This window comes from Prunus mume, linkage group LG8, assembly GCF_029339155.1.
Source record: "Prunus mume cultivar Tortuosa linkage group LG8, ASM2933915v1, whole genome shotgun sequence".
Taxonomy (NCBI): Eukaryota; Viridiplantae; Streptophyta; class Magnoliopsida; order Rosales; family Rosaceae; genus Prunus; species Prunus mume.
Window position 1 is genome coordinate 12,166,485 of NC_142705.1, and position 21,925 is coordinate 12,188,409.

General features: G+C 37.4%; 3 protein-coding genes and 1 pseudogene across 4 annotated transcripts; 3 read left to right on the forward strand and 1 right to left on the reverse strand.

The window, feature by feature from the left end:
- Nucleotides 1–1,626: 1,626 nt before the first annotated feature.
- LOC107881691 (mavicyanin pseudogene) lies at nucleotides 1,627–2,175 on the forward strand (annotated as a pseudogene).
- A 507-nt stretch (nucleotides 2,176–2,682) lies between these two features.
- LOC148914729 (metal tolerance protein 4-like) lies at nucleotides 2,683–7,037 on the forward strand. The gene is made up of 7 exons (XM_089042894.1): nucleotides 2,683–2,893; nucleotides 4,644–4,816; nucleotides 5,035–5,233; nucleotides 5,630–5,808; nucleotides 5,897–6,047; nucleotides 6,182–6,317; nucleotides 6,860–7,037. The coding sequence occupies exons 1-7, from the start codon at nucleotides 2,683–2,685 to the stop codon at nucleotides 7,035–7,037; spliced, it is 1,227 nt and encodes a 408-aa protein (XP_088899020.1).
- A 471-nt stretch (nucleotides 7,038–7,508) lies between these two features.
- Nucleotides 7,509–9,499, forward strand: LOC103339391 (uncharacterized). 2 transcript variants are annotated; one of them, XM_089042589.1, is made up of 4 exons: nucleotides 7,654–7,798; nucleotides 8,044–8,139; nucleotides 8,293–9,067; nucleotides 9,228–9,499. In XM_089042589.1, exons 3-4 carry the CDS (start codon nucleotides 8,443–8,445, stop codon nucleotides 9,431–9,433), a joined length of 831 nt encoding a protein of 276 aa, XP_088898715.1. In that variant the 5' UTR covers nucleotides 7,654–7,798; nucleotides 8,044–8,139; nucleotides 8,293–8,442; the 3' UTR covers nucleotides 9,434–9,499. The 2 variants fall into 2 exon arrangements, with proteins under 2 accessions (XP_008240897.2, XP_088898715.1); XM_008242675.2 differs by lacking the exon at nucleotides 8,044–8,139 and having other exon boundaries at nucleotides 7,509–7,798.
- Nucleotides 9,500–10,202: 703 nt separating this feature from the next.
- Nucleotides 10,203–17,862, reverse strand: LOC148914730 (uncharacterized). The gene is made up of 8 exons (XM_089042588.1): nucleotides 17,280–17,862; nucleotides 16,114–16,482; nucleotides 15,591–15,850; nucleotides 14,517–14,658; nucleotides 13,959–14,330; nucleotides 13,727–13,858; nucleotides 12,849–12,977; nucleotides 10,203–12,739 (listed from the first exon to the last, which is right to left on the reverse strand). The coding sequence occupies exons 1-8, from the start codon at nucleotides 17,403–17,405 to the stop codon at nucleotides 10,496–10,498; spliced, it is 3,774 nt and encodes a 1,257-aa protein (XP_088898714.1). The 5' UTR covers nucleotides 17,406–17,862; the 3' UTR covers nucleotides 10,203–10,495.
- Nucleotides 17,863–21,925: the final 4,063 nt, after the last annotated feature.

Genomic DNA, 21,925 nt, shown 5'->3' on the forward strand with positions numbered 1-21,925 from the left:
TATAGTTTTGAAGTATATTACCACTTTCTCTTTACATGCAGAACAAAACAGAGTTTAATTTCACTCTTGTGATTCCACAGTTTGGAGGACCATATATCTCTTTTCTTTTGAAAAATAGAAGCAATTTCACTCACCACTCACCACTCACCAAACGGTTTACATTTGCTTCTATCGATTTTATGACAGAAAAGTGATAGAATTTTATTAGATCAATATGAATAATAGTACAAAGGACACGTATTGTAAAGGGAGCCATCCCAATAATAATATGGCAGACATGGATAAAACTTCCCTAGTCACCTAAGCTAGCTGAAAAACTGAAACGATTTAGAGACAATCACTTTCGAAAACAACTTTTCTATAATCCCCTCAGCTGCCATAATTTCCTCAATCTAATCCAATGACATTAAGGACAAAACTAGCAGCTAAACGGTATGACTCTCATAGAGAGATGACTAAGAATACTTAGCAAACTCAACTAAGTTTCTAGAATCAAAAGAGAAAAAACACATAAAATTCATGGAGTTTTTGGATTTTATTGAACAAACTAAACCAAAATAATAAAAAAACTAAAACAACGCCAGCAAAAGGAAAAACTAACTTCCGGTAATCTTCCTTCAGTACATGACGTAGACAGCGCCACCTAGTTACTTCATGGCCCCAATGCACCAATGAGTAGTAGATCTACCATGACTATGGTCATAACACCTCAAAGAGCAACCTCGTAAGATGAGGCATAACAAAAAACAACCCAAATATGAGACAATAAATTTACCAATTGAAAAGAGTAGATTGACATAAGTCTACCAAAAGCCAAAAAGCACCGAAGATCCGACAGAATCCGAGGGAAAACCCCTTTGATCTAAATCTCTCTCTCTCTCTCTCTCTCTCTCTCTCTCTGTTAGTGGCTAGTGTTTTCAAATATGTTCAAGTTTGTACGTTCATAATTTATTTTTGAACCGATTCTTATTTAAAGTTGAGATATCTTGGACCAATTGGAGATGAATGAATATGAATATGCTTCTAGCGATGTTAGTAAACTTGGGTGTGCAGAGAAATTAAACTAACGGTGTCTTTAGGGTAGAAAAGGAAGAAGAAAAAAAACTAATAAATGTTGAAGTGGAGAGATCTGAACGGCTAGATTATTTGGAGGGTCAATAACATCATAAGGTCAAACAGTCAAAAATAATAGTCAAAAATGATAGCATAAAGGAGAAATATTATTCCACTTGAACTTTAACATTTCAGTTATAGTGAATTTCAACTATTTTTCTACATGCTAAAAATACCACTTTGACATTGGATTGTACAATTCTATTTTAATGAGTATTCAATTGAAAAATTAGACCAAGTTATTCCAAAAAAAATTTATAAATTGGGCCTTGCGCCTACTTATATTAATCCATTTATGAAAAGATGTTTATTTCCTACTACTAGTAGTATTTGGAAACTCATGCCAAAAAAAGGAGGTTGTATTTGAAAACCTTTTCAGAATGGGACTCGGATACAACACAACCTAACCCTATATAAATGCAAGGCCGTGCGTAGTACCTTTCACACACTAAATTTGAGTTTTCTTTTCATTCTAAATTTGTTCCTCTTTAGTCTGCTCTGCTTGTTCTGATCATGGCTTTCAGAAACATTGCTACTCTTGTTTTCTTTGTGATGATGGCGTTCAGTGGTGCTTATTCTAGTTCTGTTTACAGAGTTGGAGATTCTGATGGGTGGACTTCGAGAGGCCTTGTTGATTACAACAAGTGGGCTTCAACAAAAGATTTTCACGTCGGCGACACTCTCATTTTTGCTTACAACAATCAATTCCACAACGTGATGCAAGTTTCTGATCAAGACTTTGAATCTTGCAATGCAACATCTGCCATCTCATCTTATACCTCTGGTTCTGACACAATTACCCTTAAAAGGCCCGCCCATTATTACTTTCTTTGTGGTGCTCCTGGCCATTGCCAAGCCGGACAAAAGGTTGACATCAAGGTCTCTCTGCCTGTTCCAGAAAATTTGATCCCAAGTCCAAGCCCGTCGTCGCCTTATGGATCCTCATCACCTTCGGCCTCTAATCCTGTAGAGATGTCACCAAGCTCAACTCTAAGCAGTGCTCCAGCTATTGGCTTGGCTTTTGCCACTGTTGTGGTGTTTCTTTTGGGTTTTGAATTCTAGACATGTTTTGTATTCTTTTGGGTTTTAGTTAAATAAGGTTGGGTTTGGTATTCTAATTTGTGCCTGTGGTGCATGGATGTGCTATATATTAATGGTTCCGTAGATAAATTCTATGTATGCCTATTACTAGAATTCTTTAGATATTGTTGTTTCTCTTTTGTATGTCACAATTATTCTTGAATTTGAGTTCGTATAATATTTTTCCAATTTGAGAGGTGTTGGCGGATATAATATAAAATCTTAATAGATCAAACAAGTGTATTGCATGCAATGGATATGCGTGGACTATCAGCCAGCAGCATAATCAGCACGAATTTCAATATCCAATCCTTTAGGGTATCGGAATTTAGGAGCAGTCGCCATCTAGCTAAGACTCTACATTAAGCAACTTGTTCGAACAAGATTTTCAATTTTATTTACAAAAAGATTTCTGTCTCTACCTGTAATTGCATTGATGGGTTTGTTGCTGTAGGATCAAAGATTGGTAGTTCTTGAATTTTGAGTACAATGGAAGGAGGCTTGAACCATATGATCAAGACCCCATTCTTGTCATGTGAAGATGAAAGGGCCAACAAACATGGTTTAGTTGGAAGCAGTAACTCTGTTGCTGCTATGAAATGTGATTTCTTCTCCAAATTGCCTGACAAGGTTCGGTCTGGCTTCGATCCTGAGGCCCCTTTCCATCTTAACCTTTCTAAAACCACTGGCTTGATAGAAGGTAACTCAAAACTCTCTCTTGGTTCTTGTTTTTATCCTGGATTTAGATAATACCCTTAAAATTAGAGAATCTTATTTGGTGTCAGTAAGATTTAGATATTTTTGTGCTACTGAAATATGGGAGTTATTTGATTGATTATTAACAGCATTGGTCACTTGCATGCAGTCCATTTTAAACAGAAAAGGATGGACCATTTAACTTCGAATAACGATGTTCGTAGTTGTCTGAAATATTTTAATCATGTAGTACTACTAAATATCAGAACAAATGATGGTTTTGAATGTCCTCTGTAGTCTGTCTGGAAGAATCATTAAAATAGATCAAGCAATTGGATAGAGCTAATGAGGTGATCAGTTGCGTAAACTACAACTGAGTCATCGACAAAGACGGTATTGAGGTTGTGGAAAAGAAGATAAATTGTTTTCTGATTATGATTATATGTTTACGTTTAGTGATTTTTAAAGTAAACCTGGAAGCTTTGATCGTTTTCGGTTAATGAACATTCTCTAAGATGATACTTAAAAATGAGTTTCTTGACATAAGCATTGTATTCCAAATTAGGATGCTCTGGTTTCAAGAGATGCAATGGGCTTCCCAGCTTCCTCCCTCTATGATGCTTCTACTTTCAAGAGATGGTCTTCTAGGCCCTCTTGGTGATCTTTTTTTATGTTAATATCTTTTGTACATTTCTGTAAGCTTTTTGTTGGCCTCATGGATTTGTTTCTACTATGTCTTTGCTTGCCTGGGTTCTTTGGGTTTCCTTATTAGAGTTCTAGCTAGGGTCGTTTACCTGAGTGTATTTATCCACGTTCTACTCTTGTTTATCCATCTTCTATTGCTGGAGGACTCATGTAAAGTAATGAGCATTATGTATCTGAGGTTTACCAAATTTCTATCTCTTTGCATTTGGCCTTTTATGGAATTAATTTTGGAAACAAGATAATTAAGGGGAAGAAACAAGAACAATTGGGATGTAACGACCTTGAGAAGGTACAATTTAACTAACAACGACAAGCTGATGCACCAAATCGTATTTAAAAAGTGCATATTATTAAATTAAAATACACATTCTTGTGAATATTAAAAGAAATATATGAACGGGAACTAATGGCTTTAAGTGTATTACATAAATGATAGGGTGTTATTAAGTGTACTCATACAATGGGAACTGATATTGAACCAACGTGAACTGCTATATTTTTGCGTTTCTAAGGGATGAGAAGATACTAGAACTCAGATCTGCCTTGTTTGAAGAGTACACAATTGCAAACTGATACGTCATGATTAGTGCCTAATATAATATATACGTCATGATTAACAGCATTGGTCACTTGCATGCAGTCCATTTTAAACAGAAAAGGATGGACCATTTAACTTCGAATAACGATGTTCGTAGTTGTCTGAAATATTTTAATCATGTAGTACTACTAAATATCAGAACAAATGATGGTTTTGAATGTCCTCTGTAGTCTGTCTGGAAGAATCATTAAAATAGATCAAGCAATTGGATAGAGCTAATGAGGTGACCAGTTGAGTAAACTACAACTGAGTTATCGACGAAGACGGTATTGAGGTTGTGGAAAAGAAGATAAATTGTTTTCTGATTATGATTATATGTTTAAGTTAAGTGATTTTTAAAGTAAATCTGGAAGTTTTGATCATTTTCGGTTAATGAACATTCTCTAAGATGATACTTACAATATAAAACATATGTTCCCCTCTCTTAAAAATGAGTTTCTTTTTGTATTAGGGGAAAGAGAATACTATGAGAAGCAATTTGCCACCCTAAGGTCTTTTGAGGAAGTTGACTCTCTAGAATCACCCCATGTCATTGATGAAGAGGAAGATCGAAAAGAACAAGCCCAGCATGAGAAAGCAATGAACATTTCTAATTGGGCAAACATCTTTCTGCTTGCTTTTAAGGTTATATATTTTATTCCTTATGCAGCTTTGCTAGTATTCTGCAAATTAAAAGGCAAGGCACTTCAGCATCTCAACTATCCGAACTTATTCTCAGAAAATCTGAGAAAGCAGATCTTTTCCTGAACAAGAATGAGCCAACTGTTCCATAAAATTCATCCAGATTTCATGTTAGTCATTGATTGTTAAGTAAAAGCCCTTCTTGTTTTTATGCAATGCAGGTATACGGTTCACTAAAGAGTGGATCCTTAGCTATTGCAGCATCAACACTAGATTCTTTGCTAGATCTTATGGCTGGTGGTATACTTTGGTTCACACGCTTGTCCATGAAAAACATAAATATCTACAAGTACGCTATTGGGAAATTGAGAGTGCAACCAGTAGGCATCGTTGTATTTGCGGCTGTCATGGCTACTCTTGGTATGTAATGTGGTCTAGCCTCTACCTTATCATAATTTTAGGAAGTTCAGTGAAAATGATCCATTGTACTGTTGAAATATATATGTTTAGGCTACACAAATTATTCATTTGTATGTTCAAAAAATAACCCCCAAATGTTTTTCATCAAGGGGCATATGTCTCCTGCAGATTCAATTTTCATGCCATACAAACAGAGACTAAAGTAGTTTAAGCAAAATTTCAACTCCCAAATATAACTGGAACACTGGCAACCATAATTGTATGAAGCTGAATCTTTTCACTTGCATTAGAATCCTTGAAAATGTGCTAATGGGTTTTCTTTCTTCACTTAAGTTCTGTTTTAAGACTATATGAAAAATTGAAGGCATACACTATAGCCCTTTCACTCCAGTGCAGGCTTTCAAGTGCTTATCCAGGCCCTTGAACAACTGATCAAGGACAAACCTTCTGAGAAGATGATTTCAGAAAACTTGATCTGGTTGTATGCCATCATGCTGACAGCTACTGGAGTAAAACTTGTCCTTTGGTGTTATTGCAGAAGCTCTGGAAACACAATTGTCCGCACATACGCAAAGGTTTATACATATTTATAACACATAAAACTTCATATTTGCTCCTCCTGCTTTGTGATCTTACTGCATTACTCAAACTGATGCTTGCCAGGATCATTATTTTGATGTGGTAACAAACTTAGTTGGTTTGGTTGCTGCTGTTCTTGGTGATATATTCTGTTGGTGGATTGACCCTGTTGGGGCTATCATCCTAGCATTCTACACAATTTCCAATTGGTCCGGAACTGTGCTAGAAAATGCAGGTCTCTCTCTCTCTCTCTTCCCCACACACACAAAAGGTTGTTCTGTGCTTTTGATTGAAAGCCATATAGATAAAGACTCGGAATAATTTTATAGCGGGGAACACTGATATTCTATTGGTTGCTTCTTCATGCAGTTTCTCTGGTTGGACAATCAGCTCCTCCTCAAGTGTTGCAGAAATTGACATACCTCATCCTAAGGCACCACAGATTAATAAGACGTGTCGATACAGTTCGTGCCTACACGTTTGGGGTTCTTTATTTCGTTGAGGTGCAATGTTAAAGTATTAAGTTCAACTTGATTTCTAGTGTTAATTTGTACACCAATCATTTCTTTTTCTCATGAAATCTAGCCGCTGTAAACCAGTTGTTGCCCGTTCGGTAACGTTTTAAAGGGTTGTTTTCATTTTCAAAAAACAAGAATGAGGCCAAAACAAGTTCGGTAGCCCAAAAACAGAAAACACTGAAAATGTTTCCATAAAATGAAAACAAGTTCATGTGTACTTGCAGAAAACAGAAAAAAGTTGTTTTCATTCTCATGGGAAACATTTTCATAAAAAGAAGTCACATATTATTATTTCAAATTGTACTACAGACACGTTTTCATTGTTTTTGTTTTCTGAATATGTTTTCTAATTAATCTACCAGACACATTTTCATTTCCTGAAAATGCAAATTCGTTTTCTTGTTTTCATTCTCTGAAAATATTCTAAGAAAACATTCTCTGAAAACGTTACCGGACGGGCCAAATTTCATTTCAAAACTGCTTTTTAGTTCCTGTCCTCCCAAGTCCTTACCAGAATTTTCCTCTAAAAAAACGTAGAACTGCCAGAAGATTTGCCTTTAAAAGAAGCTCATGCAATTGGAGAGTCATTGCAAATCAAGATTGAAGAGCTCCCAGAAGTCGAACGGGCGTTCGTTCATCTCGATTATGAATGTGACCACAAGCCAGAGCACTCTGTTCTGAGCAGGCTCCCCAGCAGCCATGCTTAATTTCGAGTTCCACATGAAACAATGCCCTGTTGTTTTTGGTGATTGAGATATGTGTGAATGGGAGATACATATATACATTATTTAGTTTTTAGTCCTGAAATATTACCATGAAGGCTTTGTTTGAGTGTCCTCAAACCAAATTACATCATAAAACAATATAGAGCCCGAAATGATATAGCCCCTTATTGTGGCTCTAACAACTAAATTTAGGGACCCTTCATTAGGGAGATCATAAGTCTAAATTATAATATTTAAGAGTTCTTTAGATTATCACTTGTATAGTAAATAGTTATCCGATACAAGAATAAGCATAACCATAAAATGTCTATTTTTTCCTTCAAATTTTAAATAAAATGAGTAATCAATCTAGAAATTTTGGACCATTGGTGATTAACCAAAGATTTACCACCGCTTTCTCTTTGTACTCTTATTTTTTTCTTATATACAAAAATAAAATGAAATTACTGCATTGACCTGTAAGTTAACCAAGGAAATGATTGACCTAAAAACTAGGATTGGCATCATATGCTTGTTTGGGGGTTTTTTTTTCGGAGAAAACGTTTTATTTTATTTTTTAAATGGCAATAATTGGAAGAGCTTGGGTTTTACAGTAAGCGGCTCTGGTGATAAAGTAGCGGTGGTGACAGTGGAAGTCCAACTTCACAATTGTTAGGGTTTAAAGGCAGAGGAATTAGGATTAGGGCTTTGCAGTGAGAGGCTCTCAGCTTGCATTCGCCGTTGAGGTTCAAAGGAATAGTTGGGTAAGTGGATTTGGCTCTGGTCATCAGCTAAAACAAAAGAAATTTGAAAATTCCGTTGAATCAGACAAAGCCTTGAACTTCTTCTCTCTTCGTTTTCTTTCTGTGCTTTCAAATTTCCAGTTCTGGGTTATTAGTTTTATAATTCTTTCATGCAACAAATTTGCACACAGCGTTTGCTTCATTGGAAAATGGAGGCGAAAGAGAAAAATGTGAACACTGAGTTTCATGTTCTTGTTTTTTCTTAGGTTCTGAAACGTAAAAGGAACATTTTTTGCTGGGCCTGGTTGTTCCAGAAAAGCTAATGATTGTTGCAATAAACTTCCAATTCAAAAATGCTTGTGGTACCTTTCTGCTTAATGCCTGAAACAAAGTTGATGTTAGCTTAGAACTTGAGTAATTAATTATCTTATTATCAGTCTGAAATTGAATGGTTTGAGTATTTAAGTTACAGTTTCAGGCTTGACAATAGTTGGTTTCATCTTTCTTATATGCAGGGGTTCTGATAAAAAGATTAGTGTAACCGGTTGTGATAACTAGTTGAACCAAACTACTTTTGAAATAATAGCAGAAACCCTTTCGGTTCATTTTGATTTATCAATAATTAAGCCTTTGCATCCCAAAAGGAAATTCAGTTGTTCTCTGCAATGAATTCTGTTTTCTCATCGCAGTCCCTTTGCATTCCCCTACCTAGCTTCCAGTTGCTACCTTGTCTTCAAACACAACCTCATTATACGTTCCCCAACCGTGTCTGTTATCGGAATCGTTGCATCTCTCCTCTTTCTCTTTCCTTTCCTTTTATTCCGCATCAGGCTTTGCGTGCTCGGCGATCATTTTGTGGTGCTACAGCTCCACCGGATGAAGGAGTAGTCTCTGTAATCAACTTCGACGATTTTGCTGAGAAAGACTGGTCCTTTCTTGATTCCGCTGATTTCAGTTCTGGTCCAGATTATAACCTAAACATTGATCGCATTATATCTGCGGGAGAAATTGAAGAAACTTCAAGAGTTATGGTTTCAATTGGTTCCGAAGGATTTGTGGATCGGGTGGTTGAATCATCACCCTGCAATCTCTTGCTTGTTGTCCATGATTCACTTTTTGTGTTAGCTGGCATTAAAGAAAAATATGACAAGGTTAAGTGTTGGCAAGGAGAATTAATATATGTACCTGATAAGTGGGCACCTTTAGACGTTGTGTTCCTTTATTTCCTTCCAGCCATGCCCTTTACATTTGATGAGGCGTTTGGAGCACTTGCAAGGTGTTTTTTGCCAGGTGATTTTCTTGTATCAATTTTTCTTTTCATTCATGTCTGTGTTGTGCTACTGCTTCTCAGCCTCGATAACGTGTCATTGTTTGCCTCGGATTCATCCTGGCATGTTATTCAGGGCTCACCCTGAAGTTGCATTCTGAGTTATGGCTGTTGCTTGTATAGGTGCAAGACTGGTTATTAGCCATCCCCAAGGAAGAGAAGTTTTAGAGCAACAACGACAACAATATCCAGATGTTGTAACTTCTGACTTGCCTGAGAAGAAGACTTTACAGGAAGTTGCAGCACAACATTCTTTCGAGTTAACCGACTATGTCGACGAGCCTGGTTTTTATCTTGCTGTATTAAAGTTTAGTGGGGCAAGAAACTGATAGTTGATTCTTGAGAGTTCCTTGTGCAAGAAACAGTGGATTCAACTGAAAATTTATACTTGCACCTTTTTGCCTGCCTGCGTTATTTTTCTTTGGTTTAAGATTCTTATCTTTGGGCCATTTCCCTAGTGCCAGACACTGAGCCAATTAGCCTTTTGCTCAGTTAGGCTTTTGTTCAAGAATTGAACTCCCGTTTAATCAAATTTGTTCACCAAATGATGTGTCAGGTACAAAAGTATTTGAAAACGCCGTTTAACCCGACTTCTCTTCCCAACTCGTGGCATGACTTGGCTAAACAACATCCATCACATTAATTAAAAGAAACGAAAACACATCTTATCTCTGCAAAACCTGAACTTCATCAAGCCGCCTTCTCTTCTCTAGACCCTACCCACAAATGGAGAGCCTCCTCCCTCAGGCTTTTTCTCTTCGGTTGTTTCTTCCCTTTGGCTTTCAATTGTGTTGTGTAGAGCCATGCCATATGCCATTGGAAAAGGTGGATGCCAATGATGACTTGAATGGCAAACAAAATCCAAAGCCATAAAAAATTTGAGGTAACAACGCAGGAACGATTTTAGTGAGCATAAAAATAAACATTGATTCTCAACAAGTTTGCATTAAGAAATGACAAATAACTTCCTCATAAGCCCCATTATTTTCATCAGCCAAGAAATTTCAATTAATTAACTGACAATGTTTTAGGAGGCTCAAAATCCTAAAACAAGTACAACAGATGGGACTGTTTCAGCTCTGAAATACAAAAAGAAAATTTCCATACCAATAAATTCTTCATTTAATAAAAGTAAAAAAGAAAAAACAAAACCTGGCCTCTACAGAATCTTCAAACATAGTAGCACTCTCCCTTCTCTATAATAGACAAAAAAAAACGATGGGACAACTTGGATAACTAAAGAGGAAAAAAAAATACTATGAGCTAAAATTGGAATTTTTCAAAGGAAGATTATTGTGTACCATATACCAGGTACCACAAACCTTCATCACCAAATAAGAAGATAGAGACTGAATTCCTGAACAGCCACCTCACACCTTCTTACAACTACATCAGAAGAATGAAAACCTTATGCCATTACTTGCTGCAAACAGGTTGTATTCTTCGATAGTAGCCTCTTTCTTATTGCACGCATGATGATCATTCTCAACATGATCTGAACATTTTTGTGGAAAATCCCCAACAGTCTGTTCTTCCAACGGCATAAGATTTGAATTACATCCTGGAGGATCAACAAGAGGGCCACCATAATGGAATAAGGAAAAGCTGTCATTACTCGTATGCAATCTGCCAGAATTATCGTCTTGTGCTCGTTCTCCACTTGCCGGTTCTTGCATTGAATACGGTCCAGATGGATCCACACTCTCTGTATTAGCTTCATAAAGAGATTCTTGCACACCTGGGTTAGAAATTTGAGTCTGCTCCTCTGTATTGATGGCTGGATAAATTGGAACTGGGCCAGGGGTAAACAAGGGAGTGGGTACATGCTGCACAGGACTATACGGCATGCAGAAGCCTGAGTTTCCATTCATACCATACCCAAGAGGGCCAGCATATAGATAGTGGTTGGGATGAGGAAAAGACATCATTCCACTGTTTGGGGCAGCAGGCCATGAAACTGAACTTTGGTGATAGTAACCCATTGAAGGAGCTTGAAATAAGGGAAAGTGTACATTTTGGTTATGCATTGGAGTAAGCATGCCATGATGCTGAGAACCCACACTAATAGCAGACAAACCATTATCAAATCTCTGAGCAATATTTGTTGATGGATTCCCAAGAATGTTACTCCCTGCTCCATTCAGTGAAGGGCCACTCAGTGCCCTGCTTTCCATAGACTCCCCTCTCTTTGCATCCAGATTATTCTCCATACTATGGCACTCTGGGAATCCATTTTGAATGGATAAACAAGTTTCTTTTCCTCCTGATTTCTGGCTGGCATCTTCTGAATCTGAAGTGGAAGAAGATTCCTGATTTCCATGATTTGACGAGGTTGTATTGCTGTCTCCCTCACTGAGGCATGATGAGCAGTTATCAGAATTAGAACTGCTGCCGACTGTGGAGTCAGAAATTCCATTCAATGCAGTGTCAATAGAATCCTGTGCTCCTGCATGAAATCCGTTCTGACAACTGACATCCATTCCTATGCTGGATTTTCTTAATTCCTTCAAATTATTAACTTCATCAACTTCACCTGAATTTACCACAATATCACCTGTACATATGTCACCAGATGACTTCATGTTTTTATCTTCAGACTTGAAAGCAGATGACCTCAAGGTAACATCAGAGTCTGAGTTACTTCGAGGATACTTTTTCGTTGGCTCTACGGGCTCCCAAATTTTCCTGGGTTGAGGCAAATCTGTACCAGGATTGTCCCCTGAATTGACTTTGCTTTTGGGTCTTGCACAACTATCACGCATGTGTTCTACTTGGTTATACCTGTTACCACGATAGAATTGCTTAGAAATATCTAATGCAGATTCCGACTTACTTGCAGTTTTGGTCTCCCAGCCCACTCTGGCAGCAGAAACATGGGGTTCTACCTTTGCTCTATATTCAGTATTTTTGTTACAGTTGCAAGAATGGAAGTCATATCTGTCACTCATCCGGTTGCTGGGGGAGAGGAACTTCTCAGTAAACTTAGGACCACTATGCCGACCATTGGACTTTGGGCCATTCACTCTTAATTGCCTGTTTGATCCATTGATGCCCCTTGAGGAAGTCTCCAAATTATCACCATTACATCTCGACTCAGATCTATTAACCACAGAAGCACTATCTGAAACAGCAGCATATCGGCGCCTGTCAGACCACTTCAAAGATGCATCAAGTTGAACTTCTCTCCTAAATTTCAATCTCCGTCGAGAAAACTTTGATTGTTCAGCTATAAAAGAACCCGTACCACTTTTCCCATTGCTAATTTCACCATCAAAACTATCATAACAAGGATCTTCAATTTTTGAAATAATATAATCATTTTGGAACTGTTCATCTGGAGTGTCGGGAGATCCAGGTCTAGACAGAATATCATCACCAGCTTCACTAACTGAATCCTTGCAGCTAATGGAACTATTAGGCTCCTCATCAGCAATTAGTGATGATGATTCTTCCTTTGAGACATCGTGAAGATCAAGAGTTTGATTTGCTTCAGAACATTTCTTATCTTTATCCTTTTCTTTCCCTTTCAACCTCTCCTTTCTTCGTAGCTTTTTCTCTCTTTCTTTTGTCCTTCTCCTCTCTTTGCGTTCTTCTTCCTCGCGCTTTTCTTTTTCTTCCTCTTCCAGAAGCTTCATCTGTAGGAAAAAGTACAAAGCCGTCAGAAGTGTTTCTCCTGAAACTGAAAATGGCTCTTCTGGTTTTTCTTCCTAGTATCTTATCTTTAAATATAACAAGATTTAAGACCTGCTTTTCAAGAGTAATTATATCTTTACAAGCAACATGAACTCGTTCTTCCAGCAGCTTTAGTGCAAGACAAACAAAGATGCTATGCGCATTTTGGCGAGCTGTTCCTTCTCTAAATGCCTTTTCCACCTGAAAGAATAGCATTCACGGTCAAACATGGTATACTTAATATTAAAGTCACACAACGTGCATACTCATAAATGTGCCAGCATTACACAAGCACATAGTGAGTAACTGCACAGCGTAGCGTGGTGCAAACATATGTTTGGTGCTCGAAAGCCATAATATTTTAACAAGGATAATGCTTCCCGCCTTGCCCATAAGGAGAAACTCCTCCTTGCTTACTGATGTGGCTCAGCCAAAATCTGATACGTGCCTCTTTTGTGAAGAATAATTAAAGTGAAAAATAAATGCACCTTTGAGAATTTAAAAAAAGGACAAGTGTTAGTTTGTGGTTGAGCCACATTAGTAGGTAAGGAGAAGTTCCTCCTTATTCTGCTATGAAGACAAAGTGTACACAACTTGTGGCTAGTCAAATTCCTTTTCTTCCTCTTTCCCCACCATAGGTTCTTCAACCTTTAAATACCATTTCCTCAATAATTAAAACAAAAGGTTTAAATAGTAATACTAGTGCACCATGTGATTGCATTACCCTAGACACCATTCACCTCACCACAATTTGTGTCATTCCTTGCATAACAAATATAATTATCCCTCTTTACTTTCCACAATCCACAACAATGTCTATATAGACTGAACTGTATACCTAACTGAGTTTTTAGAATAACATGAATGAACATATGATCACCCAAAAGGTAATCAAACAAGGAGCGGAGTTTTAAAAAACAAAGACAAGCTTATCAGCAGAATGAACATGCCTGCTCCTTGAAAATAACAGTTGCAGCATCTAGAAGAAATTCACGAGCAAGTTCAGGACTCTTCGCATGTTTTTGCGGACGGGAGCATTCTCCATCCAGCTCATTTCCATCCTTGTCCATGGAATCATCATCCTGAAGAAAAAAAACATTAAATAAACATAACACATTAGTTTTAACCCCTTAAGATATAAGTCTCAATTGCCTATAATAAGCTTTTCTGGATCTTAACTACCTCTTCTTCCTCTGCCTCTTCAGCATGCTCAAAAAACCTTCTGACAGTTTCTCCTCTTGTGATTGTTACATAGCCATCTCCAACTATAAGCCTACAGTGAACACATTGTTGACCCTTCAACGCATGAGCTTTTACAGAAAGCTCAGTGCAGCGACCATCTAGTTTCCAAGCCCTCAGGGTGATAAAGCATGCACTTAAACCACCAAGATCAAGGCCATTGACCTTAACACTTCCATTCATGCCAACATTTTCAAATTCCAGAATGTCAGATTTTCCCTCGCCTGTTCCAACTGCCCATTCAAAGTGATGGTAAGTCCCGACGGTATCGGCAAAAGTATGGCGCCAGTCAGCTTGGACTGTGCCATCGGATACCTGTGATGACATAAAATAGACATCACATCATCTGTATGTATCATCAAAAAAACGCTGCATAAATAAAGTGGCCCCACTATCAAAATTTCGTATCTCACCAGTTTTGCTCATGGATGACTTAGAGAAAACAACAACCAGAACAGAAATCAGAAAAAGTCAAAATTAAAGAAACATATGAGGCCACACCTCATACTGAAAGGCGGAATCTGCAACACAAAACCAATTAGTGCATCGAGGTTCCCTCCGAAAGCGCTTCAGCTCCTTTAGCTCCTTGAACTCACGGATTACATTCCTTCTGCAATCTCTGCAAAATCTCTTGCTGTCAAACCTGTGACATGAACATCAAAATCTTAATACAAACAAGAACACTATAACATGAATTCTTATAAAGCGTGCAGCATGAATTAAGAGTAATTGATGAGGACTTCGGAGATATCACGACATAAAGAACCTATAATGTAACTCTATCAAATTTAAAATAACCTATAACGGCCAGATGTTATGCAAAAAGAAAAGCCACTGATTGTTTAATAATTCAAATAAATTGCAATAGAACTAGGAATGAACAACCAGAACACAAAGATGTAAGAATAAAACAATCCTATGACACATTAATTAGTAACAGGGCAAACCTTTTCTGAACATATATATACATATATATACAACACAGCCACAAAACCACACCCACTATGAATTCAAAACAGGTTGTTTCTAAATTAATGATGCCTCATCAATACGGCTATGCCTTACTTTTTACATTGATAAGACTCAAATCTTTAAATGTTTAGGGGTCTTGGTGGTGTCTGTTACTGAATCCAGGAAAAATTTATCACCTACAGCATATCACTCTTCATCAAATTCAGTTAATATGAAGGATGCATTTATCCACTTCGAATATGTTGCCATTCATTATGTATCTTCTGCAATATTGCCCATAAGACAGATTGCTCTCCTTACTGTTCACCTGCATATTTTTTGGTGAGGAATTTCAAATACCCAACATTATACTTACTAGGTGCTTGAACCCAAATAAAAATTAATTGACCCTTCAAGGGTACACCAGCTGATATTGGACATCTATTGTTCCAAATTAAGCTACTTTTCTCTTCCCGATCAACTTTACCAGGCTGAACATCCCCAATATCAGTATTAATCTTGCAGGTCCAATAACTGAAACTTGCTCCGCTATCTCCATTATCTGGCACTTCCACTGTTCTATATTTAATTTCAAGCAGAAGGGATAAATAAATGGCTAATCACCTGTACATAAGCCTCTCAATAAAATCCTCTTCCTTCATCCTAAGAAGAGACTGCCGAGTTTCTTCTCCAAGTGCTGACCAAAAATCCACCAATGTATCGCAAGAAAGCCTGGCAGTGTGCAATGCACATGTTTCTCTTGTTCCATGACCTCTTCCATAACTTGCCATTCCTTGGCTTATCCAACCCCGACCTCCCCCACCACAGGCATCAGGATAAAGCAATTCACGTTCTCGTTCCCTTGCACGCGCACTGTCAAACACCTGATTCAAGCAAAACATCAGCTACTATAATGAAATTGGATAATAAATTAAGGGAGCTGATTTTCCCACTCCTCTTTTGTCCACTTACCCTCCCTTTGTTGGAAATTGTATGTACTCACTCCTCTTTTGTCCACTTACACTCCATTTTTTGTTATAGTAAAAAGTATTAAAAACAAAAGGGAGTGTAAGTGGACAAAAAGAGGAGTGGGAAAATCAGCACCCTAAATTAATCTCATAAAATTAATAAAATCATCAGAACTTACATTTTGAAGTCCCTTGAGAGACTTGCAATACAAATAGCAATCAATGAGTGTCAATGACCCTTCACGTGTTATCGTCAGACCACCCCAAGGATGGACAGATGGATCTGGGATTTCATCATGACACCCATTAGTAATACTTGACCCACCATCCTTATGATTTTTTGAGGCTCTTGATCTGTTGCAGGATATTTGCCCATCTGTTCCCTCCTGCTTCAAAGACTTTCCATACATGACAATCTGCAAAAATCCTTCAAGCAATAACCCATTGCACCGAGAGCAGTACATGTTCTTACGAGCTTGCTCAAAAAGAGTTTGCTTGTCAATTATGAGAAGCTTCTGCCGAGCTTGTGGCGACAACTCACTCCAAAACTGTCAAAAGTAAATAGAACTTCATAAGAGACTATTCACACCATCAATAGTCACAAACAAAAGGAATAATGTGCAATCTGTGTATTGAACAATGTTATCCTTACTACAAGGAAATTTCTTATTAAACCCAACTACAGCCACCAACGTATTAAAGGAGCCCGAGTCTTAGGACCAGTAACTACGAAAAGTATATCAAGACGCAACAAACACAACTTTTCTTCCTGTTGCATGCTTGTGCGGATGAAGAGTCTACATGTGTTTCGGTGTGTGTCTGTGTTTTAGGTTCCCTTAGCATGCAAGCCTGTAAGTTTTACAATGACCTAAGCACCACAGGTGCATTAGACTTGGTATACCGAGATGCTCCATTACAACTAGCCCACCAGGAATAATCAAAATCATAACATTTCTTTCTATTCTACTTTATACGTCCTTACCTCGCATATGAAGAGCACTTTGGAAACAAAATGCTGATGATAAACACTCTCTGATAATGGTAGACATTACGCAATTCACAACTCATATACATAATTAATCATAAGATTATATCTATATATACAAGTAGAGTGGATCCGATAAACAAAACACTAGCATTCCAATCAAAACTAGACCTCCAATAAACAATCGCACAAATATAACCTCAACAACACCTCCATCAGATAGCTTGATAGTGCAAGATCCAATTCAAACTCAAAGTGCCCATTAAAGTCATTGATAAAACACGATACAAAAAAGTGATCCATATCAATCTCAACCCATTACAAATGCACAAACTGAATAAATTAGAAATAATTGAGTACCTTCTGGAGCTGATTGTAGCTAACATCATCGCGATGCTTGGACCAAAAGCCGTTGGGCGAAGAGAGGGAGTAAATGGGCGACGACCCATTACTGAATTGGTCATTTCTCTGAGGTAAGCCGGGCATATTTGGTTCAAGCAGTCATAGAATTCTCATTCACCCGCCCTTCCCATCTCCAGCAACGCGTTCAGGGTCCGATTCGGATCCAATCCGATCGATTATCGAGTATCAAAAACCGAAATTAAATCGAAGAACATTTAATTTAGGAATTATAGATCGAGGAGCGAAAGGTTATTGGATCGAAATCAATTGCGTTGGAGGTGAATCTGATTATTGGGATTGCGGGTTAAATTCAATTGAATTGAATTGAATTGGATTGGATTGGATTGGATTGAAGGGATGAGAAGTAAGGAAGAGATTCAGAAAGAGAGAGGGATGTAGTGGGGTTTTGGTTGAAGACGATGAGATATGGTGCTGCGTATATATTTGTAGAGAGAGAGAGAGAGAGAGAGACAAAGGAAGGCTTTGGGAATGGACTAATGGTAGCTATAAGGGAGGCACGGGTAAAACCAAATGAGACAGAGAGAGAGAGAGAGAGAGAGAGAGAATACTGTTACGATACAATTTACAGGATTGAAAATAAATAAATAAATAAAATCACAGATGAATTAATTTTTCAACAAACAAAAATCAATATACAAATTTGTAACTTTTTTCTTTTCCACTTTTTTTTTTCCTTTTGGTATGGAATTTTCATTTGATAGCAGTTTGATATGAAAACCGATTATTAGTAATAATACATACACACATACATACATACAAGAGTGTGAAAGTACTTACTCTAGGCTATATTGTCAATTTCATCTCTGCTCTATTAACCGTCACATTTCTTATTATATATAACTTATACGCCCACATATCGGATTTGTTATTCTCATTCTTGTTTGATTAAATTAGGTGTGAAGTAGGGGTAGTTGTGGTTCGGTAACCGCGAATTTTTATTCAAACCGCAAACCAACCGACTATTTGCGGTTTGGTGATTTTGAAACCGCAAACCGACCACGTTTTGCGATTTAAAACCGCGAGTTCTCAAGCATTCACAAAAATATAAATTCACAACCTAAATAAATAAATACACAACCTCAATTTCTCAAACATATATAAATTCACAATCTCATCAACTTCTCAAGCATTCACAACCTAAGAAAATTAAAGTTACAATTCCAAGCATTCCAATTAAAGTTAAACTTCTCAAGCATTCAATTCCAAATCCTTTAAAGTTATAAACCAAAAGGAAAATGTAAAGCAAAATGAATTAAAGTTACAACAAAAAAGAAAAATTCAATTCAAGGTTAATTAAAGTTACAAACTAAAAGGAAAATGCAATGCACCAATGTTACAAACTAAAGTTACAAACTCAAGTGTTGGTGGTGAGTGGATTTGAAGAACCCGTTGTGTTGTTTGAGCACCAATGTTATTTACAAATAAAACAACATAGTGTAGTACATTTTATTATAAGAAGAAGCATAAATAACATTAGTATAAATAAACTAATTACTTACAAGTTGTCATATGTTCCATTTCCTTATAAAATTCAACTTTATCATCCGTATGGCTATACTTTGCGGTTTGCATAGTAACCGCAAGTTTTGAAAATCAAATACCGCAACCGCAACCGCAAATGCGGTTCGGTTCTTAATACCGTAAATGCGGTTCGGTTTACCGCGATTGCGGTTTCATTGCGGTAAATTGTCGGTTGATTTTTGCGGTTTTTCAGTTTTTCGGTTTAAAATACCACCCCTAATGTGAAGGCCTCAATATTGTTTTACAAAGAAAACAAAATATTTAATAAAAATGAAAAAGATCACCATACTTCTATATAAATTTCATTGGGACTCAAACACCAATAATATTTTCTCGAAATTCTTATTTTACCCAAATATAAAATTGAAAATAAAAAACAAAATAAATTCAAGAACAATGAAAAACAAACCAAAACCAATGGAGCCTCATTCTAATGTGATAACCACCAAATCACTATGGTATGTTTACTTATAAGTAATGGTATAAGAAGAAATATAACTTAGTTGATCTGATTCTTAGTTTTTGAAGTATTTCATTAAGGATTTTAAGGTGGGACCCGTATATTACATGTAACATCCCATATCGACCAACAGAGAGGGGGTGATGTGCCTTATATGTACATGGCCACCTCCACCTAGCACGAGGCTTTTTGGAAGCTCACTGGCTTCGGAATCATGAGAACTCCAAAGTTAAGCGAGTGGGGGCTAGAACAATCATAGGATAGGTAACCCACTGAGAAGTTGTTTGTGAGTTCCCAAAAACAAAACCGTGATGGCAGAAAGGGGGCCCAAAGCGGACAATATCGTGCTACTGGCGAGTCGATCCCGGATGTGACAATTTGGTATCAGTGATTTAGGTTCAATTTCCTGTGGACTCTGCACCTTGTGTGCATCCTTAAGTTTTGGCACGATAATGTGTTCCGACACGGAATGACACCTTGTCGACGCTAAGGACATCACAAATGGTATTTGAGATTCTTGAGTTTGTGCTTCGTGATTACCATGCACTGGTATGAATGTCTAAGTTCCGGATTGGGAAGTGTTGTTTGGCAACGTACGCCTTGGATAAGGTATGGTTGCGTGGAAAGAATTGATAAAAGAAAGGAAATTTGTATATTATCGAAGTTGTGACTGTTGACTTTAGAACTACGTGTGGCTTGATCCTCAGTAAGGGTACGTAGGTAGCCTAAGGTCCCACCGGAGTATAGCCTCGAAATAAACTATATTTAAAAATTTAAAAGGTTTGACCGATTCTGAGTATGTGATTGGTTTTCGATGTGGTTGTTGGATTTGAATCCTAAATATTACTGCTGTTGGGTTCGGTTTTGATTATATTGTATATTGGGCTGAGGCCCCTGAGACCACTGGTGATAATTTATAGATGGTAGTTGTTGCATGCTGAAAATTTGTGGAAAGCATTATTGCCCTTCTGCAGGTTGAAAATTTGGGAAGTTATTTTATGTTGACTGCAGTGGTATTCGTAAAATTATTTGAGTTCCTTAATTACATTGCTAGTTGTTCTGCCTTGAATCATTTGAAGGCCAGAGGTCTATTATGTAAATTACATATTAATACCTTGTGCATGCCTCCAGTTGGTGTTTATAAATTGTGTTTTCACAGGTTAAGAAATTTGGGAAAGTCCAATTTATAGGGGAGGCTCTGTCGAAATTTCAGCAGAAAGTCTCGTGCCCTTTATCCTTAATTTTGGAAAAGATGATATAGTATCAGAAGTGGGCCCGGCATCGGTGTGATGTCTGAATTTCCACAGGATTCGTCTCGGGTTCCGAGGAATTCGGGGTCCTGTCAACTTAGTATTAGAGCCACTATGTCGTGTGGTGCGAGTGTGCCGACGAGGAAGTCGGGGCACTAAGGGGGGTGGATTGTAACATCCCACATCGACCAATAGAGAGGGGGTGATGTGCCTTATATGTACATGCCCACCTCCATCTAGCACGAGGTCTTTTAGGAGCTCACTGGCTTCGGAGTCATGGGAACTCTGAAATTAAGCGAATGGGGACTAAAGCAATCACAGGATGAGTGACCTACTGGTGGAAGTTGCTCGTGAGTTCCCAAAAATAAAACCTTGAGGACAGAGATGGGAGCCCAAAGCGGACAATAGAGTGCTACGGCGGAGTCGATCCCGAGATGTGACATTCATGATTCCTTATGTGTAAATAAATGCAGATGTCAAGAATGGAAATCATTCAGTTTATTCTTATTCTCTAACATGTAAGTAAATGTGTCAGTCCAAGCCCAAATGGGTTTACACAATCATGAATTAATTAGCTCTTAATTACTTATATAAAGACCGTATTTTAACTCTTGATTAAATATATAACTTTGCTGCGAATGGGGTCTAGCCTAATGGAAAAGAACCTTAATTTGCAAATCAGTGGTCTCAAGTTTGAACCCCCATAGTACTTTGGTAGTGTGCGTGTGAGAAAACACCCCATTCCCTTCCTAACTTTGACAACAACAAAAAAAAACATACAACTTTGCTCAATTAATCAATTGCCCCGCCCATAAGTTTATGTTACCTCTCATTCACCAAAACTACTATTCACCTCTACTGCTTGGGACATTTTCCATTCTAATTAACCTGGTAGTGGGAATAACAATAAGGTTAATCACAAATAATATTTACAAATTAGAACTCATTCTAATTATGCCCTCCATATATGAATCAATATATTCGAGCATTACATTATCTTAACTCATCGTTAATGTTTCCACACTTGAGACCCGATTATCCTCACCATTCGTTAATTTCAATACCACATTGTTTGGATGCTATATGCAAGAATACCGTCCATATCTTGAGCCATACAAGTATAGTTCTTGCAAAAAGCAAGTAATCGAAAGTATTTATATGATCATTTTACTAGTTATATCCGTGCAATTATACTTTTTTTTCAAAACGTACTTTTGAACATGAACATATACAAAATAGATTATTTAAATCGTATTGTCATATTGCCGAGTAAACACGCACAACAAGTGATTAACTTAAATATTTATTAGAGTGTCACGCTTGCTCGCCCACATATATACTAATAATTGAAC